The sequence below is a fragment of the Rhinichthys klamathensis genome, unplaced genomic scaffold (genome assembly GCF_029890125.1).
Source record: "Rhinichthys klamathensis goyatoka isolate OS25496 unplaced genomic scaffold, OSU_Roscu_1.1 h1tg000048l_1, whole genome shotgun sequence".
NCBI classification, from domain to species: domain Eukaryota; kingdom Metazoa; phylum Chordata; class Actinopteri; order Cypriniformes; family Leuciscidae; genus Rhinichthys; species Rhinichthys klamathensis.
Window position 1 is genome coordinate 1913596 of NW_026606594.1, and position 18725 is coordinate 1932320.

Consider the following 18725-nt stretch of genomic DNA (forward strand, 5'->3'; position numbering starts at 1 on the left):
GACGTCACCGTTTGCACAAATTTACGTTTTGGTAGTTTACACGGAAACGATAAAGGTATTGTTTTCAAAATCTTGCATTTTGAAACCCCGCTTTCAAAATTTTGTGTTTTCAGGCCCCCAAAACGCTTTTGTCGGTTTCCATTTTCTCCGTAAAGTTTTCCATTTTTAGTTGAAAACGGTGTCGTGTAAACAGCCCCACAGTTTGTCGGTCATTGTGTATAATATACAAAGCTGTTACATTACCTTGTGGATTATTGTGACATCTTGGTTTACCTTCTTTGTTTTGTAAATAAACCTGCTCCATCTCATTGTTTATAAGTTAATTTAAAAAAATTACACCTTATATATACATGGTATATATCATTATTTGAGGTTATAACTTGTCAAAATTATTGTGAAGTGAAAAAAGATCCTATATGTACTTCAGTGATTTGGCAGATAAAAGTGTTTCCAAATATTAATACTTAGGAGATAAAAGTTTTTGCAAATATTAATACCTTTTTTTCTTAAATAAAAAAATAATAATCATCATGGTAAAACATTTTACAATAATTTCAGTCATTCACTGGTTACACCACCCTGACATGTTTTATTTTAATATTCACCAAGAAAAAAATAGAACTTGAACACTTTTATCGTAATAGTTCAGTATTCTGCTCATTTTCTGTATGAATTGCATCAATATACTTTGGATTAACTTAAAGGGATAGTTCCTCCAAAAATTTAAATGGTCATCATTTACACAACTGTGCTTGTTGATGTGCGAAAACCAGTGAGGTTTGTTCTAATCAAGAAAATGTGATTGAGCATCCATGTTTACCATATTTGATGAATGTATGTGCATTGATCAAAGTTTATTTGTGAATAAAACCCTACAATATGTTTATCATATAAAGCGATCGTGTCTCTTCAGAAGAAGAAGAAGAAACTGCTCGATTCACATGAATATTTTTTTTGCAATGCCTCTATGTACTATGGTTGTGTGAGACAAAAATCATGAGACTATTTAAAATATCTTCATCTGTATACTGAAGATAACAGTTTTATGAGTTTGTAACGGCATGAGGGTAAGTAAATGATGACAGAATTTCTGGATGAACAATCCCTTTAATTCCAGAAGAAGAAGAAAAGGACCGCCACATCTTTGACCCATATGTAATTTAACTTTGTATAAATATATACAGATGAACATACATACATGTATGCATATTCTTCAAGTTATATAATCATCATGTGTCAATATTTTTGAATCTTCACTGTATAAACTCATCTTCAATCCACTTCTGACCACAGAAACCAAATATAGGCACCTTTAAGAATTCCTTAGCACTGACCCTTAATCAGACAAGCCCGTGTTTGTCCATGATAAATGATGGATCCGCGAGCAAGCTGCAGTTGTCTTTATTTGACTGTTTGATGAAGGTAGATATGGCCTCATTTGATATTGTAAAAAATATAAGTCAATAAAATGGTGTGATTGTGCAAGAAAAGCAAGGAGCAGCTTTTTGCTGAAATTTCAACTTTAAAAAGAGTCTTTGTTCCATCTGAGAACAGCAGCAGTCTTTAGGGAGAATGTAGTGAGTGTAGACAAAGGCCATTTAAGGCCATTTTCTTTCTTTTGTAGGTTATAAAGGCGCAGCTCCTGAAACTGCCTGAAAGGGGAAAGACTGAAATTTTCAAACTGCCAAGATTGTTTCACGAATAACTCGTATTTCACATTATGAATAAAACTGGACGAAAGCAGGATCACACATTTGCCTCTTTAACTCACATCACTTTAAAAACTTTTTTCCCCAGCCTGATCCATTCAAAGCACATGCTCCTTCTAGAGTAAAAAGAAGCCCAGATGGCTCTTTTCAAAATAAAAGTGGAACTTCCAGTCCTTCTGTTACCATATTCAGTGTTGCAATTTCTTCCATTTATTTTCTACTAGTTGTCCATCTCCTCCCCCTTTTTACGGTCTCTTCTATTGGTGTAGTAAGTGTGTTTTGGCACTGTTGTTCTCTGGGAACTTGTATTGGTCAGTCATTGCCTTGTCGTTTCAAAAGAAAAAAGAAAAGTTCAAATTTGCTGCTTTTCAGAGTCCATAAAAGTTATTTTTAATATCACGTAGGTGTCCCCACGTCACTGGCCACGACATGTCTGGTAGACGTTTCATGCTAATAGATCGCTCCATGCTTAATGTTGTGTTAACCGTCAGGAGCTTTTCGCAGCCATCGGTAAAACTGCTGCTGGAACAGGATGTGCCATTTTACATTAGCTTGAACGATCTCAACGGCTCGAGCGAACGCAGGTGCCGACTCTCCCCCGCTGGTCAGGATGAACTCTTTCAGCTGAGGAGAAGATAAAACATTTTCATTAACATGATAATCGTATTGTGTCTGATGGATCAGAAATAGAGATTTTGTGTGTAGAGTTCATCTCTGATCATTAAACAGCGTCAGAATATACGACGCATTTACATGCAAATGCCTGACATGTAATTTAGCAGATAACAGTGATGTTTATGATAATGAGGAGTGGGAATGGATTTGAAGTAAACAGAATTATCTGTGTTGTTTTTGTGAAAGAGAAACATGGGTGTCTGTCAAAAAAAAGCCTCTACTATCAATTACAAACATGAAAATCTCATTAAAAATCTCCATTTACCAAATAACACGTTACGAAAACGATTCCCAGTTCCTGAGGTCATGAGATCGACATGAACGAACATGCGCTGGGATTCAAAATTTAAGCTGCTACTTTGGTCTTGAATTATTTCAAAATTGCTGTTCGTTGAAAAAGAAATAAAACAATCAATTGAAACCTACAGAGTTGAAAGTATCACTGATCTAACGGTGAATCTGTGGATGAAGTGCTCTGGCAGCGGCTGATTGTCAATGACAGTATGCTAATGCTCTGTTGAAGAAAACACTGAGGGGGTTCGTATTATCGCTGTATGAATGATAAATTGTGGAAGGCGAAGTCAGCTGGATGAGAAAGTGCTGCGCTGCAGTGAGAAGCATCAGCAGTCTGTGTCCTCTGGGATTGAAGCTGAATGAATTTGAATAAGTGAATATACGTTCCATTTCCTGTAATATGGTTAAGCAGTTACAATGAGGAAATAACCCAACGAAACAGACCAGAGCACATTTCTGCAGGCTTGAAAGTTTACTTTTATTTATTTTCTCCATCTCAAGAATTTTGCTGACCAACGTTTTCTGTAAGTATTAATGTTCCATGAAGATTGGTCAATAGTTCATTAGTGCTTTAGATTGAATGGAGGTGTATACGCCTCTGGTTGGTGTATAAGTCCAGACTCACCTCATTCAACTCGGCCTCAGTGTTGAGAAACTCCGTCACGCCGCTGATTAATTTTGAGTTCATAAATAAAGCTTCTCCATACCTGCGGATGAGAGACATGGAGTTCAAGCTCTGTCATTAAAAACATTCGAGCACCATTTCAATGAGCTCAGTAGCAAACAAACACCAATAAATATTTCCCATAATGCACTCTGGTCCTCCAACCACAAAGAAATAACATTCACTAGTGCGAATGTGAAATTCATTTCAGGGACTGAGAGGAAGGTTAAAGTTACTGATAAAAAGAGAAGCTACATTCACCTGGAATTCAATATGTCCCACTTCTCACGGAAATATCTCCATGCTAAATGTCTTCCTAGCGGATTGCGGCCAACATGTATGATGACATCGATCACGTCCTGATCCGGCACCAGGTCAGAGGTGAGGGACAGATTCAGGAGCCTGTGGACAACACAATAAATAAGAGTTTCCTTAGTTAGTTATCATATTTGTGATATCTTGACTAATTGTGCTATTTGTAATCCATTTTACTATCCTTTCTATGCTAGTTTTAAGCTCGGGTAAATCTGAGATGCAAAACACATTATTCTTCCTCGTTTTCATTAAAGACAGCCACTGACAGGCCTGGCGAAACACAATTATTCAAATATGTTCACGATACTGTGAGTCAGCATCTTCAAAAAGTAATTAACCTGAGAAGTCCAAATCAAACGCAGACAGACCCATTCGACTCAAATTGGTGCGAAATGTCAAGTAAATGAAAAAGGAAGAAATATGAAATGAGGTGTTACACATAAAGACGCTTCCACGGTGCACAAGTTTTCAATTTGCAATAACAAATGGGGTAATTGCTTCATCTGGTTTGGTCTCTTATTTCAGTTCAACTGCTCTTTTGGGATTTTGACTTTCTTTCGTCGTCGAGTCATTTGTGGCACCTTTTCACAAACACCCTGGAGATTATTGCCACGGCGACAAACACATCTGTGTGCGGACGGCAGCTTCACAGCTCGCAAACGTGACATCCTGCTTCCTCTGTGGACAAGTGTGAACGCTTTCAGAAGAGTTTCTTTTGCTGTGCTAATTCTACAATAACTTTTTTATGTTCAGATCAGCATGTTTATTCTAGCATACTATTGTCTTGAGTATACAGTATGTACATAGCCTGGATGCCAGCCCGAACCCCGCCCACGACATTTTTTGGTCGGGAAGTTCGGTCTGGACTCGATCCATTGAGGAGTAATTGTGATCAGTTCAGAAATCGTCAGGCCAATCAAATTGCCAGGGCGGGCTTTACACGATGATGGACAGATGATCTGCAGTTACGTAATCATCACGTTATCAAAGAGCGCTTGGGTTGAACTGGTTTCCCTCAAAGATGACTGCAGCTGGAGAACTGAGATGTATAGATTCCGCTATCGAGTCTGTTGTAAAAGAAATCGACAGCGCATTCATTTTAAAGGACGAACAGAGAACTGCAATCATTTGTCGATCGGAAAGATGTGTTTGCCGTCCTTCCTACGGGATTCGGCAAAAGTTTAATTTATCAGCTGGCTTCGATGGTCGCTAAGAAGATGGGACGCAATGAAAACCCTGTGGTCGTTGTGGTTTCTCCTTTGGTCGCACCGTCGCACTCATGGAGGACCAAGTAAAAGAAGCAACACTCATTATTGTACTACTTCTTCCAGCGCGTGTGCAGTTGAGTTATGTTGACAACTATGCGTAGCTCAACATACGTCACTTACTGCGTTGCTCTGATTGGTTGTAGGTCTATCCAATTGAGTGCAGAGTTTTGTTTTTTTCCTGGTTCGGTTAAGACATGCCTCATAATCAAAGCCCTATGGAGCAGTATCAGACTCACATTCTGACTAGAATATGAGTATGACGAAGTCAGGCTATAATAATTGCATATTATTTGTATTTAGTCAGGCTAGTATGTACACTGTGCACAGAATGTACATTTTCTATATGCGAAGGATACCTACATTTACCGAAATACAGTATACAACCAGAGCACAATATGTGTAATACTGTATCCCACAATACAATGCGCTTGAACTGACCATCCATTCCCAGTGTTTATACATCTTTGTTGATCCTGGAACAACATTCCAATCAACCAATCAGATTTGAGCGACAAGTTTACAGTTTATGTCAAGTTCAGGCTTACAACCAGGGTTAGGTGCTTCTACATCAGTGTTATTCACCTGTCAGTTCCCTCTGATTTTAGGGATAAGTTATGCGTAGGGTTAGGTTTAGGGGTGAGGATATGGTCAGGATTTCATTTTCAAACAGGAATGTTGTTCCAGGATCAACTGAATATGTTTACCCAGGAACGCGCATAACTCTGCAAAAACTGGACGTGCCATAATTGAGAATATTTTACATTATTTAAAAAACAATAGTATACAGTATTCAGTTAGCAGTACGCTAGGTTGTTTTTATTCTGTCTCTAAGGCTGCACAACATCTCTAGCTTAGCAGTCAGAGCAGAGGTGAGATCAGTAAACACACACACACACACACACACACACAAATTCCAGTAGCGGAGAGACATTTTATTCAGCCAACTAGATCACAACACACGTCATCCAAAAAAAAAAAAAAAAAATGGAGGAGAGGGATAAAATTGACTTCATGCCATAGAAATCAATACTAAACACAGAGTCCATACACCCCATCCTTCAGACTCAGTGATTGAAGCACGTTTACTAGCTCACTCCAAACACAGGCCAGTTTTCTCTGCGGTAGATTAAATATCACAAACACACACACTCTCACACACTCATCTGGGACGGGGGGCTTTGCTTGTGCATGCTGTGTGAAATTTAAGTGCATCTAAAATCAGTGAACTGCTGCTAGAGATCCTGTCTTTTATGTCCAACACTAGAGCAAAGGTGGACGTCTGAATGCTGCAGTAGTCATGACATATTTTATCTTGACTGTTCCAAGCTGGTGGAATGACCACCCTATCTCAACCCGAGCTGCTGAGTCTTTAGCCATCTTCAAGAATCTACTAAAGATGCATCTCTTTTGCCAACAATTGACTCAATAATACTTACTATTCTATATCTATTATATAAAAAAATCAATGCTATGGCTGCTGCGCTGGTCTAGTGGAAACTGGTCACGACATTTACATATTGTTGATTTGACTGTTTCCATTGCTCGCCTCAATTGTAAGTCGCTTTGGATAAAAGCGTCTGCTAAATGATTAAATGTAAACGTAAATATTTCAGCCCTGAGGGGCTCTGAATGAAACGATGCCACCAGCATCACTTAAAAAGAAGACAGGTTCATGACAGATTGTGTAGTTTTATACTTAAATGGCTTTTTAAAGGAGAATCACCATTAACTGAGTGAGTTAGACTTAAACTTTTTAATCAGGGTTTAAGGAATCACTCCTTTGAGACTTCATTTGAGGGAAGTACTCAGACATTTGCACATTTGAATCATGATAGTGCTGTTGAGAAACGTCTGATCTTTCCAAAGTCACACTGTTCAGGTAGCCAGGGCTGCGTTCAGCCCTGACAAAACGTTGCACAACGTTTTTTAAACAGAAACGGTGATGCGTTAAACACACTGTTCTGATGACGCAAGAGTTGCAACTATGGCAGCTGAGAAGGCCATTCTTTGTGTTCTTTGTGAAGAATTTTCAGAGCCTGATGAAGTCGGTATAAATATGTGTTTATACTACAAAATATGCCCGATGTTACAGTTACTGCACTTGCCGCCCAGAACACAAGAGAACATCCCAATCGAGTGAAGGGATTTGTGGAAACTGAAATGGAAGCACACATCGTACCTAATTCAGACTAAAACACATCTATAGCCCCACATACTGACTTTATTTGTAGTTCATACTGTTTTAATACCCTGTATTTTCTTTCTCATTTTTAGGAAAAGCACTTAATTACCATTGTTTATTTCTATACCAAATGTCATACACTTGCAATAAAGCCAAAAATATAAACAACTACATCATTATGTTGATATCCTATATTTTTACAATAAAACTTACGACAAACAGTTGTTGCGTATACCGAGCTGCATTGTAATACTTTTCTTGAACCCATTGTGCGAGTTCACTTTAATACCGCGTGCTTTACATGTTGCTGCTGATTGGACTGCAGTTCTGACACACCCACCAAACAAGAGAAAACGTATCTCAAACCCCGTTGCACACATGAAACATGACGTTCAACCCGGAAACCGTAGCAAAACGTTGCGCACCGTTTTGAACTTGAACGTGCCCCGGGTATAAAGTCATGGATATTCAGACACAAATCCAATTGGGCATATTAGGGGAGTGGTTACATGTTAATTTATACACACTAAGAGATAATTATGGGGGTTTCAATAACATGCAACAGATGTGGTACATTGACATAAGTTTATAAAATGGAAGGTTTTTGAAGCTTCCTTATTGGACTTCATTTACTTATGAAGTTTAATACATAATTAGATATTCATTATGTGGCACTGGAAGAAAAAAATAAGAAGTGTAGAGCTCCAGATATCAACAGTTAAAAATTCAGTTACAGGTTCTTCACACATCATGCTTACACCATGCATTGTAGCAATAGGTGCCAGTTTCTAATTAACATGTGAGTGTTGCTAGTGGCTGTTTTTTTGTCTGGCACTGTCTGGCACTTTCAACACCATCACATCACTAATGCTGCCATCATTGTTGTGCGGTGGGCAAAAAGGTTCCTTGGCATTTCTATGCACATTTCTCAAAAAAGTTAAGCTATAGTCTACTCTTCCAACATATGTTTTAGAAGATGGTTAGCCACATTAACCAGATCCAAACTAACAGCTAAGATGGTTTGGCAGCTCTAACCAGGTTGACCTTTGCCTCACTGACTGCTAGTCCAGCTGATCAACCACCTAAACAAGGTTGAACTAGCTAATGGCCATAATGTATCTGTTTGAGTCATCTAGAAAAAAAGGTGCTTTTGAAAAAAAAGGTGATTTTGCCAGTTAGGATGTGTTCCTGGGTCTTGGAACAGGATTTACAATAAAAAAAAAACAGTCCTAACCAAATTTAACCCTTACCAATAACCATTGTTGGTGTCAAGCCAACCTAATGTAAGCCAGGAACAAGAGCAGAGGATGGTCACATGCTCCTGAGTCCATGAAAAGACCATATTTTTATTGGTCCAAATCCAAGACCACACATTGATTCAGGAACATGTAGACTCAGTCTTGACTCAGAGCTCTTCTGGTCTCAGTCTTGACTCAAACTCGACACTCTTCCGATCTTGGGCTTGACTCGAACTTCAATGAGCTGGTCTCGACTACAACACTGCCAATAACTACCACTAAATCAGAAGGAAGTGAGCATTATATTTAAAGCTTCAATGTCAACCCTAAGTACTCAGGAGGTGAACAATGAAACAGAAACCTGGTTTTAGACCACAACAATTTGTTAATTTGGTGTAGAGCCTCCTGTTGTGGCCAATACAGCATAAATTCATCTTGAGAATGACAGATACAAGTGAAGTGGTAAGAGGGATTTTGAGCTATTCTTCTTGCAGAACAGTGGCCAGTTCAATATGTGATACTGGTGGATAAGTTTCCTGACTCGCTTAACCCAAAGTGGCTCAATAATATTCAGATCTGGTGACTGTGCAGGCCATGGGAGATGTTCAACTCCACGTTCATGTTCATCAGACCATTCTGTCAAAAGTCTTGCTGTGTGTATTGGTGCATCATCATGCTGATACACGGCCCCACCTTCATGGTGCAATGTTGGAAGCATTGGGTGCTATGGTTTGGTAGCCCTTGGCAGTGACACACCCATCTAGCACAAGTAGTGGGCCTAGGCAATGCCATGATATTGCAGCCCAAACCATCACTGATCCAGCCTGTGCTTTACTCTGGGCATGTAACAGTCTGGGTGTTAAGATTTTTGGGGGAATCTCTACATTTTAACTCACTCAGATGTGGAAAAGACTGTGAAGGTGGACTCATCAGAGAACAATACATGTTTCAAATTTTTTCCACCTCTGGCACCATTGAAACTAACGTTTGGCATTGTCACGGGTGACCAAAGGTTTGGATATAGCAGCCCAACCATAATACCACCACAATATTTACCCTGTAGGAACTGAGAGCGGAACGGACAGAGATGATTCATTCAAACAGATTCAAGTCAAGTGGTAAGAGGGATTTTGAGCTATTCCTCAGAACAGTTCAATATGTGATGCTGGTGGACACCAATTATCAATTTATCAACAATAAAGGACCATAAATAAAGTGGGCGCCATCCAGTCTGAGCTAACTAATGAACTCCACAGCTTTAAAACAATGAACATTTGTAGGATTATGTTCCTAACTCACTGAAGATGTCAAGTAACAAGACAGATTAGTTTGGAGATGGCACATCTTGACACTCCCAAGACAGAGATGCAAAACAGACCTTCTTCTTCTTAAAGACCTCTGAGTGACCTCTTAAAAACAGGATTAAAATCCACACAAAAAAAATCCCAATTGGACTGTTTTTCCATTTAAAATGCATCAGATCATTCCAAAACAATGCTAGTCTGACTTATATTCAAACATTGTTCAACTGCATAATTCTACATCATGTCTACAACCTATATGTGACTATTATGCTTAGATCACACATAAGTGATGCAATTGTTATAACTATTGAATGGTTGATTGAAAATATGTCTTGCTTGGTATAAGCGTAAATGTCTGCTCATAACTCAAAAGATGGCATGAATGAAATCTGTGTAAAATGTATTGTATTCTTTTTATAGAAATTGTGTCTAAATTGTACTCTGCTAGAGCGGGAAAGTAAAGACGCCATGTGACTAATCAGATAATGTAATTCATGTGAGAGGAGGATAAAATGTCACACCACGAGCTAAAGATGAGGTATAATTGGTCAGAACTCTTCTGGGAGACTGGACAGACACCTCAGGTTAAAATCTCAGGACACGAACAAAGCGTCAGACAGATTTGGGAGATGAAAATGGGTTAAGAACGAACAGCTTCATGCAAGCCATCTTACTACTCTCATCTCATTTACTTTTCATTCTTTTACTTGGTTTCTTTTCTTTCCGTTTAGAGTCTTGTGTTCTAAGTTAAGTTTTGCCGCTTTGCTCAAACTTCAAACTTCTGCCATGAGAAAGACTCCATTCATCCAATCACCCGCAAACACACCAACATGATTGGCCTCCCAAGACGTCACTCCAGAAACTCCAGACCTCCAGCGAATCAACGAACCGGGGAAACTATGCAGCGAACCATGCCTTCCGGATCCCCATTCAGACACAAACAACAAACTCAAGTAATGCCTCTAGATTCTAGCTGAACTGGTGCATTGATATAAAATTTAATATGCTCTGCTAATTCCTACTTCACACTATGCTCTTGCTGATGGAATGTAATATCAGTGAAGATTGGCCGCCAGGCTACACATACAGGTATAAAAAACCTCCAACACTATATTGGCCAGTGCTTTCAGTTTCATTGTCCAACCCCTGTATCTCTAAAATCCTAAACCGAATCATGTTGGTTGAAAGGAATGTTGATCCAGAAACACATACAATACTACTTGATAAGTTACCATAAGAAGCACGTGGCCTTCAAGAGTTTGTATTGTAGGAGAATGCTGGAGGTTCCTGCAGAGGTTTTTGTATTCATGGTACAGCTGCCTGACTTTTAGATGTTGTATCTAGGTGTACTGTGTATGACACCCGAGTCATGGATCACTGAGAGCTTGTAGTACTCATTGATTTTACCTTCAAGGAATGCAATTACCACAATACAAAAAAATGAAAAGGTTCCTCGCTGACTTTAATGTGATGAATAGTATTATAACATAATGATAAAGATGCCTGGATGTAGAGCACAAAAATATGTGCTTCCTAAGTGCGGTGCTATTTATCTTTTTCCTCTAGCGAGGAAAACCACCTCTCAACCGACTCACACAGAAGATTCCCCCAGGAATCAGTCTGTTGAGTGCTGAACACTCACTGCAGAGAGGGGTCAGGGTGGGTCTCTTTATATGAGCAAGTTTCTTTCTCTCATAGCATCTATAAAACAACGACCAAATGCAACTGAATAAATGGAGATGTCAAACCCACAGTGAATCCTAAGAGAACTGCTTCAACATATGTCTGGGCTGTGAGATCCTCGTCTGGGCTGGACAGGGTGTAATCCGTCACCGTCCTCATCCAACTATTGAGTCGGGAGAGGATTTAAGGCGCCATGGAGACTTGTGGGAAAAGCTCCGACGGCAGCCATTGTTTTTACAGCCCTGTCAGAGGAGTGAGTGCAGCTCTACTGGTGTGAGCGACATGATGTGGTGGAAGGGATTGAATCGGATTACTTCATGAGGTACAGCAGACTACAAACAGAATTATAGTCAGAGGAGTGCCGTACATCCTCCAGAGACTTACAGATACTTCTTGCTATCAAAAGAATGGCAATTTGCAAGATTTATTTAAGATGCTAAACCTTCCCGCTAAGACTGGTTGAGCAATGCGTTATGCTCCAGTAACTTGTTGTTTACATTTCTTTGCCTCATCATGTTATTGTCAATGAGTCGGTAAGAGTGTTGATTGACCTGTTGAGTAGGAAGACGTTGCCACTGCAGGTCAAGGCCTCCAGAAGAACCTTCTTCTCAGAGATGGCTGTAGAGGAGTGAAACTTCATCCAGATAAACTCCCACACGTCCTCATCCATCAGAGACACGCCTGTGCAGTACACAATGTCCCGCACATTAGGTGGAATCCTGTGGGACAGAAGATTGAAATATCTGATTGAAGTCACAAGCTGAATTCATATTTATGTTTGGATATTTTGAGGTAAACATTCACAGCTAGTAAATGCTAAAGTTAGCATTTAAATACATTTAACATTTACAACTGTATTGATGGAGCCAAAAATATAGATTTACTATGTTATGTCACATAAATACAAAGACTGACTTGAGTGAAAAATGGTGATACGTTGATTATGGCCAGCAGCCATATCACCCTGTAGCCCAAGACTGGTAGCCCACTGAAGCTAAGCAGGGTTGGGCCTGGTCAGTACCTGGATGGGACACCTCCTGGAAAAACCTGGTTGTTGCTGGAGGAGGTGTTAGTGAGGCCAGCAGGGGGTGCGTGGGTCCTAACACCCCAGTATAGTGATGGGGACACTACTGTCAAAGAGCACTGTCCTTCGGATGAGACGTTAAACCGAGGCCCTGACTCTCTGTGGTCATTAAAAATCCCAGGATGTCCTTCGGAAAAAAGAGTAGGGGTTTAACCCCGGCATCCTGGCCAAATGTGCCCATTGGCCCCTGTCCATCATGGCCTCCTAATCATCCCCATACATACTGATGGGCTTCATCGATCTGTCTCCTCTCCATCAATAAGCTACTGTGTGGTGAGCAATATGGCTGCCGTCGCATCATCCAGGTGGATGCTGCACATTTGTGGTGGTTGAGCAGATCCCCCCCTTCTATGTAAAGCGCTTTGAGTACCCAGAAAAGCACTATATAAATGTAACAAATTATTATTGTATTATTATTATTAGCATATATGCACATAGCACACTGAATGCTGCAGGTGATTAGCATTCCTCACTGTGATAAAGTTTGCTCATTAAACATTTACTGAGGGTTATTTTAGATTCACACGCCATTAGATCACATCGTGTTCACACCTAATTCTTGTTTACATTTCCCTGAAGAGAGTTTTTTTTTTCACAGCAGAAGTTTCGAGAGTCCTCAGGGTTGTTCAAAGATAACAAGTCACATGTCAACGTTTCACCTCCAGAAGAGTCAATGAAAAACAGCGTGAGTGTTATTTCTTGCATGTTTTATTTGTTATGCTTATGTGAAAAGTTTAGATTTGTTTTTCTGTTTCTGTCTATTGTCTAAATGTCCGTTAATAAAACCAAGCATATTTTTTTTTAAAATGTTTTTTTGAAGTCACAATTAAAGTCATGACCCGAATCATCACTGCAGGCCTCCCAAAGTGAGTCTCAATGCAATATATTCTAGAGATATACAGGTCATGACCTCTGAATGGACTCATAATATCATCTGGTTATAAATCTCAGAAAAGAATAACAGTCTACAGTAAAAGAACACAGAGAGAAAAGTATCTCTCAGGCTGTGAGACGATGCATGTAATATTCGTACAGGAAGAAGAAATAACATTAAACCTCTGGAGGAGCTTTGGCGATACAGTGACTGAACTTTTGATTTGCTCAAACAAAGCGCAATAAAGACCTGCTGATTCTGGATGAGCCGTCGGAGCCTCTGGGAGTTTTCAATGTAGCAATGCAGAGAACGGCACATTCAGTAAGATATAAAAACGTCACATCCAATTGGAGCGTATAGACTGAAATTTCCGCACCTGTGAAGGTGATGTCTTATTTATGACTGCCACTGACAGGAAGTCTATGCGAATTCAGAAACGCAGTTAAACAATAATATTTGTGCCGTTCCGTTAGCTGCCATTATATCTGGAAAATTCATGAATTTTATAAGGTATTTTCGGAATAAAAAAGAACACAAGCCATAAATCTTGTTTTTACTTCTGATATTATAACTTGAATATAATGGTTTGACTTGCTCTAATATTTGGCTGTGTGGAGATAACACATTTATAATAAAAGGCGGTAATGAAATTCTGTGAAGAGTCTATGTCTGTGAGATGATTTTGTTTTTAAAACAATGTACAAAATGTGAGGCTTTATTATTTCAAACAAAGACTAAAATTGCGCTAAAAACAGTTTAGTCAGTCTGTGGTATCTTGTTTTTAATCAATAAAGCACATGAGGAGGTTTTGTCAGAGTTTGTCTTTGGCCAGAAGCCTTTCTTTGCAGCTCATAAACTCTGCTGGGTCATTCCTGTGACATTATCATCACCTAAACCATAAAAAAACATAAAGGTCAACACATTCCTCTTTTATGCGCTGCTTATCCCTGAATATCAAACTGAACAGATTCTTTTTATTATCCCAGCAGGACTAGAGGTCATTTTTGAAGAAAGGACAATGAAGGACACATCTGGCAGATCCAAACGTCTGCTGTCAGGTCAGATGAAAACGGCACAATTTGAAAGACAATTTAGAACAGTTAAGGCACATTCAATAAAATGCAAAAGTAGTCGAAATTATAATAGTATCAAAAGTATGCTAAAACTGATACCATAAAAACAGTTGAGAAGAAAGCCAGCAACTCTAGCAGATGCATTTCAGAAATAATTTATTTCCGTCTGTTGACTTGACAGTCGTACACGAGAAACTAAAGCATTTTAGGTGCCTTTCATGAGCTCTAACTGTCTGTCAGCAAATTAAACTAAGCTGTCCACATGATGATACGTCTATCAGGAGGGATTGTGTTCAGTACCGACTTCCTGTCAGTTCAGACACGATCAGAAACCTCACACTGGACTCCATGGGGTAATAATTACAGAGCCACTGCCAGAGCAATTGAGCCGTTTCAGGGCAAAAGAGTGGAAAATCTTTGCCTGAGCAGGTCAAACACTGGCTGAATACAACTGTGTGTGTAGTTCACATGTTGAAAGCAAGAATATAGGCAAAAACCTTTTAAGAGCAACTGCTGCTATCAGAGAAGCTCGTGTCATATTAGAGACCTCGACAAGTCATTAAAAGCACATTAAGTCAAGGTCAATATGTGACACATTATATGTGTAATAAAGCATCCGTGTGTGTATTTAAGGTCTATCTGTCAATTTTAAGGCACAATTTTGAAGCCAGCAAGCAAATATCCAATGTATTTGAGGTTGCTAATGTGTGATGAACAGTGTGTGTGGTCGTTCATGTGTTGGTAGGCGTGCGGCCAACTGTTTGGCTCAAGGACAAAAAATTGTTTTCCTAAAAACTGGGCAAACACAATATCTTGTGCATGGTGAAACCATTTCTTCAGACACACAAACACAATCCTGTTTATTCTCCATTATGGCCATTAGTGCCTGCCGGAGGGCTGGTGTGTTTGACAGTGTGATACTGCATACATGCATGTGAACATTGCTGTGGGCAGCAGGGAAAACAAATCAGACTGTGTGTTTCCATGGACACTTGATAGAGCTCCTACTGTATGGATGTTGGCAGGGCTGAACATAATAAACAATAACCAACCATTGTTTGTTTTTACAATATTTGTATGATTTTAGCAATAAAATGGCAGTAATTATAACAAATCTGCTGTGAATGCATATCATTAACGACACATGGTCATATGAAATAATAAATAATCATGATAGTTATTAAATGCTTTAATTTCTAACAATCTGTATACCGTATATTTGCATTTTAATATTGTTTTGAGTTATTGAGTGAGTTGTTAAGTTAAGTGAGTGATGAGATGTTTGAATGGTTTAGACCATGAATAAGCCCAATAACTGATTTGAAGATTGATTCTTTATACAGGAGTGAGGAGAAGAAATGTAAATTTGCTCACCTGTTCTTGTTGCTGGAAATCCAGTCTGAAATGAGAGTCACAGCTTGGCGGTGACAGTGTTTGCTTCCAAAACTGCAGGCCAGCATGATCACCTCTCTCTGCAACTCTCTGAGGAGGAAAGAGGGAAGGATACCAGCAGGGAAGAACAGCAGCAGGAAGTTAAAGATGGACGAAGGGGAAAAATGAAAAATTAATGAGGTCATTCCCATCTCTGAGGTGGAAAATGTCTGACTTAAAATGTCGGTGTCCTTACTTAGACTACATATAAGTTTATAAGTGTAATACATAATTCAATAAAGATGAAATTCAAGACTCACTCGGCCTGATAAGCCGCCTGCATGAAGGAGCCGTCAGGGGAAGTGCTTGGCCAGCCCAACTTGTGATACTTTGGTTCCACCTGTCTTAGAACATAGTCCTGACGAACAAAACAAAAAGCCAATAACAGTATGTTGTACTCATACTTGTACTTTGTAAATGTATAAATCTCACTCCCGAATACATCCAGACCATTTATGAAAACTAAGCAGCAAAAAATGGGTCATTCAGAAATGTTTAAGATTTTATGAACTAGCTTTCAGCTTTAAAACATATTAGAATATTTACATTTATAACTGTCTGGCCAAATAATTATACACCATTTGACTAACAGAAGCTGCCGAGTCCTCGTTAAAAGAGAACGAGAGAGAATGTTGATTCAAACTGAATATATTGTGTTGTTTTGTAATGTTTATACACGGTGTGCATAAGTGTGTGTGTGTGTGTGTTTTGACTCTCCATACGGTTGAGGGAAATGTAACAGCAGGTGATGTCATGGCTAATTTAGCATGACTGCTCTCCTTCATGCCCTCTTACTGAGACGAGTGAATGATCACAATTAGACCCTGCTATGCTGCAATTCAACTCTTAACACACACACACACACTTACACGGATAAAAGCACATACAGTAAACACTGGGACAGCGTTAGAGGACATTGTTTTCCATATTGTGGTGGACCGTACAGATGATCAGGTGTGTTTGTCAAGCTGTTACTACGAACATTAAGTGATGTGTTATAGTTTTGCCAACAGAGTAACCTCAGTTTGACAATTAGTGACGGAGCACGCACAAACACACACACACACACACTCACACACTGGTTTGGACTGACGTTTTAGACACCCGGTCACATGATTTGAAGGCACTTGACTAATTTGCTCCAGCTGTTTCCTGTCTTGCATTACATGCTAAACATCTGCTCTGTCTCACAGTAAACACAATAAATGAGAGTTACAGAGAGAAGACACTAATAAATTCATCACACACTCACTGCAGACACTAAAGGGTCGTCCATTACAGAGGAGGGGCAGAAATGACTCATGCGCACTGAGGGATTGTGGGTAGGCGTGTGAATGCTATTCTGAATAACAAAGTGATAAATGAATATGAAAGCGGGTGGACAAGTAAGACAGAAGCCGGAGAAACAGAGAGACTGTCTCACACTGTCATGATTGGCCGTGTTCAGAATGAAATACTAGCATACTGCACATTATACGCTGCATATTATTTATAAAAAATTTTACATGTCTCATTCTGATCAAATAACGCATCTAGAAGAAAAAGATAAAAATGACAACTGATATTGTGCAGGTTTCATTCGTCACACGGGAAATGGAAGATTGAGTCAAGCGCACTGCATTGTGGGAAACAGTATTTCACACAGTTCGCCCTCATAATATACCGTACTTGCAGAAGCTCATCTGGGAATTCCACACACATGCACACTATTGCACACTCCTCACAACATGCACACTGTTTACTGCAGAAATAGTATGATATGGTAGTACGCTATTCTGAACATATAGCCATTAAAACACAACCGATGGTGGAAATCTCTCTGTTTTTCCACATCTATGAGTTTCTAAACAGGCATTGTGCCTGAAACATCGTGGACTGTTGTGGAATAATGATCAGAGGAAGTCTTAAGTTCGATCTGTCGAGTCATCTGAGACGTGCTGCCAGATTTCAGCTGTGTCTTTCTTATTGCACTATAAGGTTAAAATCCAACAGACACCAAACGTATGTGAGATCAGACTCACGCTGAACAGGCTGTGGTCTTCAGTGCGGTCCAGGAGTTTGTCCAGCTGGTAAAGAGCTCGACTAGCAGCGTGCCAGGGCAGAAACTCGCTCTCCTGAGACAAATATGAGATCATCTGCAAGGGGACGTTTTGGGGCAAATACCCCGCTCTAGAGAGAAGAAAGAGAGTAGGAGGATAAGACACTAGCAGCACATTTGAAGCATATTTCCCCTTTGGTAGACACATCGTTAACATTTGATTACAAACAGTTCATTTTGTTCATCATCATTCGTTTAGAATACCTGCCAGGCATTGTGCTTCTGCGTGGGGAGTCGTAGTGTGCTGTAAGAAACAAAAAAACTGCTTCTCCTGTACGGCTACAGTCGTGTTTAATTTGCATAAATCCATAAAACATAAGATCTCTTCTAAAAACACAGACACGAGCATTAACAGCACATATCCACTGTCATTTAGAAGAGCACATCAAATCCCAGATGTATTTCAGCAGGACCTTGGGCTCTTGTCAAATGAGACTGTGTTTCTAGGCCACACATCGGTGCTTCACCATTTATTTTTGTTTCACGTTATCTGCCGACTTTCCCTTCAATCTTTTTAGAAACTCCCACAACTTACCCATGAGAGCGGAAACAAAGAAAAGTGGCCGATATCCTTAGAGCAAAGACTTCACAAATCTGAAAATGCTTCGGTTTCAAGGCTCAGAAACCAAAACGCTTTAGCAACCATGAATGTTTTGGAAACCCAAGCATCGCAGCAAGGAGTTTTACACAAGCGAGCACCTCGCAAAAAAAGTAGAATCTAGTTGAGATCATATTTATGTCCCTGCTTAAAGCCCTTACTCTGACTCATGGCGGAAATTAATCTTCATTTCTCATAATTTCATGCAGGGCACATAAGCGCTCCGAATCAGAGG

The 18725-nt window shown here is 39.6% G+C and overlaps 1 protein-coding gene across 1 annotated transcript in view; it reads right to left on the minus strand.

Annotated features, from left to right (window-relative positions):
* Positions 1 to 1139: 1139 nt before the first annotated feature.
* Positions 1140 to 18725, minus strand: part of LOC130082681 (thyrotropin-releasing hormone-degrading ectoenzyme-like) — a 134008-nt gene continuing 116422 nt past the window's right edge. The window contains exons 13-19 of the mRNA XM_056247514.1: positions 17816 to 17963; positions 16055 to 16152; positions 15738 to 15845; positions 11884 to 12051; positions 3604 to 3744; positions 3304 to 3385; positions 1140 to 2333 (exon numbers count right to left, since the gene is read on the minus strand). Of these exons, the coding sequence (XP_056103489.1) occupies positions 2190 to 2333; positions 3304 to 3385; positions 3604 to 3744; positions 11884 to 12051; positions 15738 to 15845; positions 16055 to 16152; positions 17816 to 17963 (889 nt within the window). The 3' untranslated portion in view covers positions 1140 to 2189. The remainder of the gene's footprint in view (positions 2334 to 3303; positions 3386 to 3603; positions 3745 to 11883; positions 12052 to 15737; positions 15846 to 16054; positions 16153 to 17815; positions 17964 to 18725) is intronic.